This window comes from Schistocerca gregaria, chromosome 2, assembly GCF_023897955.1.
Source record: "Schistocerca gregaria isolate iqSchGreg1 chromosome 2, iqSchGreg1.2, whole genome shotgun sequence".
Taxonomy (NCBI): Eukaryota; Metazoa; Arthropoda; class Insecta; order Orthoptera; family Acrididae; genus Schistocerca; species Schistocerca gregaria.
Window position 1 is genome coordinate 435,203,319 of NC_064921.1, and position 9,196 is coordinate 435,212,514.

Consider the following 9,196-nt stretch of genomic DNA (forward strand, 5'->3'; position numbering starts at 1 on the left):
TGGCAAGGAAAGCGTTTCTGAAGAAGAGAAATTTGTTAACATCGAATATAGATTTATGTATCAGGAAGTCGTTTCTGAAAGTATTTGTTTGGAGTGTAGCCATGTATGGAAGTGAAACATGGACGATAACTAGTTTGGACAAGAAGAGAATAGAAGCTTTCGAAATGTGGTGCTACAGAAGAATACTGAAGATAAGGTGGATAGATCACGTAACTAATGAGGAGGTATTGAATAGGATTGGGGAGAAGAGAAGTTTGTGGCACAACTTGACTAGAAGAAGGGATCGGTTGGTAGGACATGTTTTGAGGCATCAAGGGATCACAAATTTAGCATTGGAGGGCAGCGTGGAGGGTAAAAATCGTAGAGGGAGACCGAGAGATGAGTACACTAAGCAGATTCAGAAGGATGTAGGTTGCAGTAGGTACTGGGAGATGAAGCAGCTTGCACAGGATAGAGTAGCATGGAGAGCTGCATCAAACCAGTCTCAGGACTGATGACAACAACAACAACATGTCAATATCATGTCATTACAAGATTGAGTATATACATCAAGTAGCACATTGTACATCATTACATGCAATAATGTTATAAACACATTAGCACATTATATATCACTCCATACATATAATGATTATATACATCAATTAGCCAATTATAACAATACCACCACTAATATACAGCAGTATGTAAAAGAATAAACTAACAGTACTGCAATTCAGAATTCTTTTAATGAGTATAAACATCTTTCTATTAACAAATTTTTCGACTTGCCCTTGAAAAGATTGCGTTGGAGTTCGCTTATATTTTTTGGCAACTTATTATAGAATTGTCTCCCAGTTACATATGGACTGTGGTCTATAGCTTTCTTGTTAGTCCATATCCTATGATAGTTACTTTTGGCTCGAGTATTGTAATTATGGGTGTCACTGTTCTTTACACTGTTTTCCTCATTCTCTTTTACAAACGTTATGGCCTTAAATACATACAATGAGTACACAGCCAGTAATTTATAATTTTTGAAGTAGTTCCTACAGGACTGGCATTTGCTTTTATCACCAATTATTTCTACTGCTCTCTTTTGAAGCCTGAAAATGTGATCCATATAGACAGTGGGTGCCCAACCCCAGACCTCAATCCCATATTGCAGATGTGAGTGTTTAAGGAGAAGTGGAGCTATTATATTTGCAAGACATTTTAGTAAGTCAATATTACTAGAAATCTTATTACAGGTGGAGCCGATATCCTCTTTCCAAGTGAGATATTCATCAATCAATATGCATAAAAACTTATGTTTGTCAGATGTTTCAACTGTAGAAAGTGATTGGATATGAGTATTATTAAAATGTAGCAAGAACTTTATTACTACAGTCTTGCCCTTATTCAGTGTAAGCTTATTCACTGTTAGATATTCTGTGATCATTTCAAAGTTCTCTTTCTTGCTTTGGACTACTGCCTGCTCTGTACAGCCCCAGCTAATAAAAGCTGTATCATCAGCATGTTTGAAGTTTTGTGGCTGTGTTATATCATTAATATATACTATAAACAAGAATAGTCCAAGTATACTTCCTTGGTGAACTCCACAATTTAGAGTTCTGTATGCTGACTTTACTGATTCGATCTTACTTTCATTCTTATAAATTAGTTTTGTGCACTGTCTTCTATCATGGAGATTCTTTCTGCAGTATGCACTCACAATTTTGAAATTGTTTAACTTAAAACTACGAGCCTCTTCAGACTTGCATTCATTCACAATATATATGTGTGGTTTACGTTCTCCTAGAATTTCGTCAATTTGCTCTATTTCGTTAGTAATGTACTGGACATTCTGAAACATTATCTTATATTTTTCTTCTTTCTTGATGCAGTCAGTAAAGCTTTCATCTTTGTGTGTGAACACTGAAGGCCAATTTGCACTAAAAAAGGAATGTCAGTTTCATTCGAAAGCAAACTATTTTTATACATGCGGCTACTGAGTTCTATCTTTTCAGTGATCAATATGCTTACTTTTTCACAAAGAAAATGCTTATCCTCATAGTTCAGATGCAGTCCGTGTTTAGTATGCATGCCATTATCTATTGTGCTTATGTCTAGAACTAAACATTTTTTGTAACTTGAACACAATAATTTAATCCTGGCATTTGTTTTTATAATCTCTTTGTTTACACAAGAGTTGTGCATTAAGTCGTGTCAGTGCGGGATGGTAACAACAATAGTGTTTTTCGATTTGTTTCATTCCAGAAATTTAGACTAACTTCCCAATAGACGAATTAGCTTCATTACAAGCCACATCATTTGAACCTGCTATACATGCAACATAGTCATTGTCGTGCGACGTTTTGCTGTTTAAATATGTGTTTATTACAATGTTATTTGTTTTCGCACCTGGCTTCACCACACTGCTTACTTGGATATTTTGATTAACACTTTGTAGAATCTCAGCCAGCTTTCTTCCATGACTATCAGCAAGCAAGATACTATACAACTTCCCATCTAGTCTCTTTCTGAACGTGTGAGGAATTTTAAAATGGTGCAGGCTTCTGAATCAGCAGTATTGCCCAGTGAGGTAACTGTATGAAACAGCTCAAGCTGTTTCAAATTATTGAATGAATGAACATGTGATCTGATTTTTTTGTGTACTTTGAAATCAAATTCACTGATTGATTGTGCTTCTTTGATTTTCAGCCTGATTTAATTTGTGGGAGTAAATTGCAGTGAACTGTCATGGCCACTCTCATTCACAATAAATTTTATTTTGACAAGTTGTGAAGCTCCAGGCTTCAGTTTCCCCACTCATTGTGATAACTACTGTATAATGGATTGTCTAGTTAATCCAAGGACAGTCCTTTCTTCCATACATTCCTGTATGTGGACTCTAAGAATCTCATACACCTTTTACATCCAGTGGACTCTCCAATAAAAGAGACGTGTTTGTAAGAGGTTTGATCAAAAGTAATTTTTTTTCTCCCCTCCGAAGAATCTTTATTTGTTCAATATCATCTTTGGCCCCTTCAATGTAATCCCTGTCAGATATATTAAATATGTGCCAGCACTGTTTCCAATCTTGGAAGCACTTATGGAGCTAACTTTTCATTATGATGTTCAGCTCTTTCAGTGATTCTGTTCTTATCTCATCAGTGGTGGCAAAATGACAACCTTTCATGGGTATTTTAAGCCTCAGGAATAGAAGGAAGTCACAGGACGCCATGTACAGACAATATGGTGGCTGAGGCCATGTAACAGTTTTGTTTTTCTGCCAGAAAAACACGAGCAAACATTGAGATATGAGCAGGAGCATTATCGTGGTGCAGTTTTCACGAGTGGTTTTGCCACAATTCTGGTTATTTTCTTCAGATTGTTTCACATGAATAGTGCATAACTTTCAGATAGTATTACTTGTTGACTGTATGACCAGATGGCAAGAACTCAAGATGCACTATCCCATTGTAATTGAAGTAAACAGTGAGAAGAATGTTTAAATTTGATGAACCTGTTGAATTGTTTTTAGTTTGGCTCTTCAGGCAGTTTCCATTGGGAGATTTGGGCTTGATTTTGACATCATACTTAATACCCATATTTCATCACCTGTTGTAACCTTCTTTAGAAGTTCTGGATCGTTGTTGACTTCATTCAGCAACTCCTGAGTGATGTTTGCGAGGCTTTGTTTTTGGTCAAAATTTGACAATTTCAGAACAAACTTTGCTGCTACATGTTTCATACCCAAACCATCCAAAAAAAAGTGCTTGGTGTGAGCCAAAGGATACGCTGACATCATTGGCAATATCTCAGACGGTGATTAGGTGTCTTTCCAGAACCACTTTTCTTTACTTCATGCATGTTGTTGTCAGTCTGTTTATTCCACTTGTAAATTTCTGTCTTCCTCATAGTAGAGTCACCAAAAGTCACAGTCAATATTTTAAATGTACTACTACACTTTATTACATTTTTCAAGCAAAATTTGATGCAAATTCTTTGATCCATCTTTTTTGAAAGTAAAAATCTGCTGAATACTCAAAATCACTTGTAAGCTTTTTGACTGTAAAGAATAAACAACATATTCAGAACAGCCGAAAATGGAAACATATGTCAGGAACATGTGTACCAACAAGATAAAAGAAATTGAAAATCTGAAGTATAAAACCCACAAAATTAAAAAATTCCTGTTACTTTTTTATCACACCTCATGTGATACATCCAAATAATTGCTAGTTCCTTGTTGTGTGCAGAAGCAGTTTTTGCAAAAAAACATATAATGTTTGTGGAGAAAATAATGTTATCCTTGCTTATGTACTACAATGCCTCAGTTCCTGGAGACAGTGGCTGTGTGTGTGTGTGTGTGTGTGTGTGTGTGTGTGTGTGTGTGTGTGTGTGTTTTGTGTTGTGTGAATGTGTTTTGTAGTTGGAAGAAGGACTTTGTCCAAAAGCTTCAATATTTTAGCAGTCTTTCTCCTTGTGCCTGCCTGTGACTCAGCACATCGTCTATGTGGTGGATAGCAGTGTATCCTTTATCTGTTGGTGTTATTCCATCCTGGACTTCCAGTTGTTTGATACTGATCAGAAACACTCTGCTAGAGATATTGCATAATGCCACAGCTCATGGCTTTAACAACATATGTTTCAATTTGAACATTTACATAGTAGCTGTAGTCATGTGTCATGTTTGTCTTGCCATGTCAAATCATCTATTTAAAAACACTCTTACTACTTATGCTGTTGTTATCCATATCTTAAATGTTATTTATAATATATACTCCTTTTTCGTTTGACAATACTATCTTGTTTGTTTCAGGTTACTGAGTTTCTTGAGGAGGAAGTTCAACCAGTTCTTGAAAAATATAAAGGGAAACTAGGAAAAGCAGCAGTCCTGGAAATATAGTGAATCATGAACTGCAGATTTCTTTAAAAAAAAAAAAAAAGACTTACAAAAGTTTGCTGATATCATTTTATTTTGAAGATTCTGTAGTAATACAATTTGTAAACAAATGCATTATTGTTCACCTACAGATGTATTGAGTCTTCGACAAGTAATGCCATAATAAAGTGCTTTACTTTAAATTCATGTAAGTCAATTGAATTTGGAAGTCAAAAGCAAATTAATATTTAACAAAAACAACTCTGTTAAAAGTCTTGTTGAAGATCCAGTTGCAATATTTGTTTCGTGCTTCCAGCAGCACATCGTATTCTAATGCTGCTGCTGGTGTGTCCTGCCCTAGGAAAGGAAAGTCCACTTACGAAGGTAGCTATGTGATAATTAACTTTACTGCTGCCACCTATGTTTGATAACTATGGTACAACTGTCCACAAAAATGATTGATCACCACCAGACTGTGGCCAAGGACATGCTTAACAACACAGTTACAGAGTGTGATATCAGCAGGGTATGTTCAACATCAACAGCTGCTTGTAATATGTGTCAGCTGTATGCACATGTTTGCCAAATCCTGAATTGCACAGACTGGATCTGCATTGCCAATAAAGCTTTTGATCCCATGTCCCTCATGGTTTCAATCTAAAATAGTTCCTGTGCTCCACCTACTTCTGCCTGCTTCCCAGTTTCCTTTCTATTCTTCTTGTCCCTCCCTGTTTTTCTGTCTTTTGCTCATACCCCCTCCCTTGTCCATCAGCTCCATATTTTTCCCTGTTCCATATTCTATATTTGTAGTCTCAGTGTAGACATATGTCCTTTTTACATTCTTCTAATGTGTTTCTTCTACCCACTTCCATGCTGATGTGTCTCAAAACAGTTCCCATAGTTTCCCTAACTTATTTCCAATGAATATAATATTAATTCCTTAAAAATACCAAAGTTATTTCTTTCCCTTATCCTTGGAGATTTGATGTAGTGCTCCATCTGTAAGAATATAAATTGTTAATTTGATTTTATACCTAACTTATTTTTTAATTTTAATAGCTTGTACCTATACCCATCCCCAACTGTGTCCCAAGAGCAACATGTCATGCTCCTTCCTTTATCATTTCCATGTCTGTCTTGTCCCCTCTACCTCAGCGAATACTCACAAAAACAGTCAATTATTGACAAAATTATTTATCTGGATAGATAAAAAAATCTACTCACCAAGTGGCATCAGAACACACATATAAAAGATGGTTGCAATTGGCAAGCTTTCAGAAGCAGTGTTTCCTTCTTCAGGCAGAAGGGTTGAAGGGGAAGGAAGAGGGGTGAAGGAAAAGGACTGGAGACGCCTAGGAAAAGGGGTAGATTTTGGGACAGTGATCCAGAACTGCAGATCAGGGGAGACTTACAATATGGGATGAGAGGGAAAGAAAGCAGGGTGTATACGACCTGCGACAACTGGGAGATCTGGGAAAAACCCAGGAATTTTTTCATCTGGGAGAAAACTGGTAAAAACCCGGGAAATTTCATTGTTTTATTTTCCTGTTAAATTTTTGTAATTTTGTCTGGGAAGAACTGATACTCTGACTAAAGATATTACTATATATCACTACTGCAGAATAATACTTAAACAATAAAACATAAACGACAGAAAAAAACAAAAATAACTTGAATTGCAAGGGAAACATGCTGTATACAACAATGACACACACTGCTCATGCAAGTATCTGCCAGCAGCAAAATGTGTCAAAGGCTTTAGGAAGACTATGTAATGCTTCATAACAACAAATTGCATCTGATGAGTGTGAAATCACAACTGTTTGCATTAGATTCGTTTGAGCGGTTACAAGTGGCTCATGTGCATGCGCAGTTGAGTCACATTTGAGTAGTAGATTCTCCTGATTCTGGTTACAGGAATGTGGCTGTTAGCTGTGCATGCAGTCGCAGGAAGCAGCTAGATGCTACCGGGAAAGGGGGCACCAAATTCATATTCTTGAGGAAAAGAAACTTGTTTCACAAAGCGCCTAGCATCCAGCGCACGTTGGTCTATCAATTATTCATATGATTTTGAAAATCATCCCTGTTGGTTTTTGAACTTTTTTGAACACCTTTTAAGTTGATTTTTGAATGAATCATAAGTTGATTTTTGAATGTGCTGTCTCTGTCAGGAGAATCCTCGTTGCATCTAGAAATAAACTTTCCACAGAGAAAAGGGGACGGGGCTATACGAGCTGAGTGGAGTAAAGCTGAACGGATGAATGCCATTCGCTGTCTCATTATGTGGTTGATTGGGTTTGCAAATGATCAGTGTTGTTATAATTACTAGTAAAATACATAGAGTCAGACTACCATAATGGAAATAAACAACTAACAGGAATAACAGGTGAGTAAGATTACGTATTATCTTCTTGGTGTATTCAAGAAAATGGCATTTTGACAGTAAATTTTAGGCCAGATCACTATACTAGTAAGGACCAGTTGTACAGTCCTCAGCTAGCAGCTGCTCAATTTCTGTTCTGGAAGTAATGCGGAAAATGTGTTGTATGATCATGTAATGTTAGAACGAGACAGGAGAAGAAACGGAGACATCACACAAATTATGGAAGAGTAAGACGAATCCAAATTTATATAAAAATTTCGTAATGCTACTTTTCGATCTCGTGCTTGAGAAACTAGTGCATAAAAATGAAATGTGAAACTATTTTCTAACATAAAGCTTTTTGCTTGTAGTAGGCCTTATAGGCATTTGATATTGGTACCTCATGAATTATATTCTGTCGCGTTATAAAAATGACCATTTGTGCCTAAACAGTCTTATTTATTTCATCTACATTTACATCTACATTTATACTCTGCAAGCCACCCAACGGAGTGTGGCGGAGGGCACTTTACGTGCCACTGTCATTACCTCCCTTTCCTGTTCAACTCACGTATGATTCACGGGAAGAACGACTGCCAGTGTGTGTTACAAAACTGCTGCAATATTAGAAAGGCCTATTTTGTTTTATCTAGCAGACAGTGATGAAATGGACATAATCAGATCAAGAAATCACACCAGTCTTGGGTATTATTTGTATTAACAGCTTTTTCAGTGTTGGATAACGACATTTTGATTTTTCATGTAGCAAAACATTTGACGAACTTTGATGAGGTAATAGATTCTTTTACAGAAAGGAAAGCATGCCATGTAAAGCTGTAGCAAGATTAGAGAGAAAAAAAATGCTAGGAGCTAAGGATTGAAGAAATGTTTACTTTCTTGCTTGTTTCTTGTCTTTATTGGTTTTATGTATCCTATATTTAATTTTATGTCACACAAAACAGCAAGTTATTAGCTAATAGGAAATAAAGAGTGTAAACTTTCTGAAGAGTTCTTGTTCTCCCGATTACAAATAATCCCATCCGCTAATAATTGCGAGATATTTTTTAAGAGGGGCAGGCTGTCAAACCAGCTGACTGGGAGCAGGAGAGGCACCACAGGACATTTCAATTTCCACTGTCCTGAATATTGTTTGATTGCATCCATTACAAAATATACACATTTCAATTCCACAAAGCGAAATAGAGTGATGTGCGATAGAAGAATGCTGTATGAAGATGTGTGGCTCTGCCCTTTGGCACACTTAAGACCCCAGTTAGCAAATATTGTAGATCCGGGGCCATGTTTACATTTAGTGATTTTGCTGTTTCCTCTTCATTTACTCTCACGTCAAATGAAAGCAAAATGTATATCTGTGGCCAGAAGCTATCAAGTGAATTAAAATACATTCACATAATTATGGGGGGCTAAAATATGTTATTAGTTTCAGATTTTATTTTTATTTCCACCTTTCTGACAGTCAAGCATTCATCACCTTGCAGAACAATGAAGTTATTTTTGTCTGTTTGCTAAAGAAATTTGACATTTATTAACCTTTTCTGCAGAGGCAGTCAATGTATTTGAAACAAAATGGTTAATTCCACAGTACTGGCTAATTTCAACTGTTTGCTGCATTTCAGGTGCATATTTTCATCTTCTAGAGCGTATGGCATTATGCCATAATAAAGAACCAAACATGATGTAATACATCACTGGTGCTCCAGGAAAATTTACATCCCGAAAACCACACCGAAAAGCTTAATATCAGGTTGAGGTCTACTTCGTTGGGGATGTGCACTTTAAATGTGCACATTTTAGTACGGTTCATGAAATTCTGATGCTCTTGGAATATCATCTGATGTCTTGTCTCTTTTATGACATAATGTATGATTTTTCAATGTTTTACAAGTATGTACATACAGGCTTCCTACATCATGGTAGCTTGCGCAAGCGCAGTGTTGCCTGTTATCTGTGCTCTCTGGCAACTG

General features: G+C 36.5%; 1 protein-coding gene across 1 annotated transcript in view; it reads left to right on the forward strand.

Annotated features, from left to right (window-relative positions):
* LOC126324953 (adenylosuccinate lyase) overlaps nucleotides 1-5,056 on the forward strand; it is a 722,118-nt gene extending 717,062 nt beyond the window's left edge. The window contains exon 9 of the mRNA XM_049995132.1: nucleotides 4,787-5,056. Within this exon, the coding sequence (XP_049851089.1) occupies nucleotides 4,787-4,873 (87 nt within the window). The 3' untranslated portion in view covers nucleotides 4,874-5,056. The remainder of the gene's footprint in view (nucleotides 1-4,786) is intronic.
* Nucleotides 5,057-9,196: the final 4,140 nt, after the last annotated feature.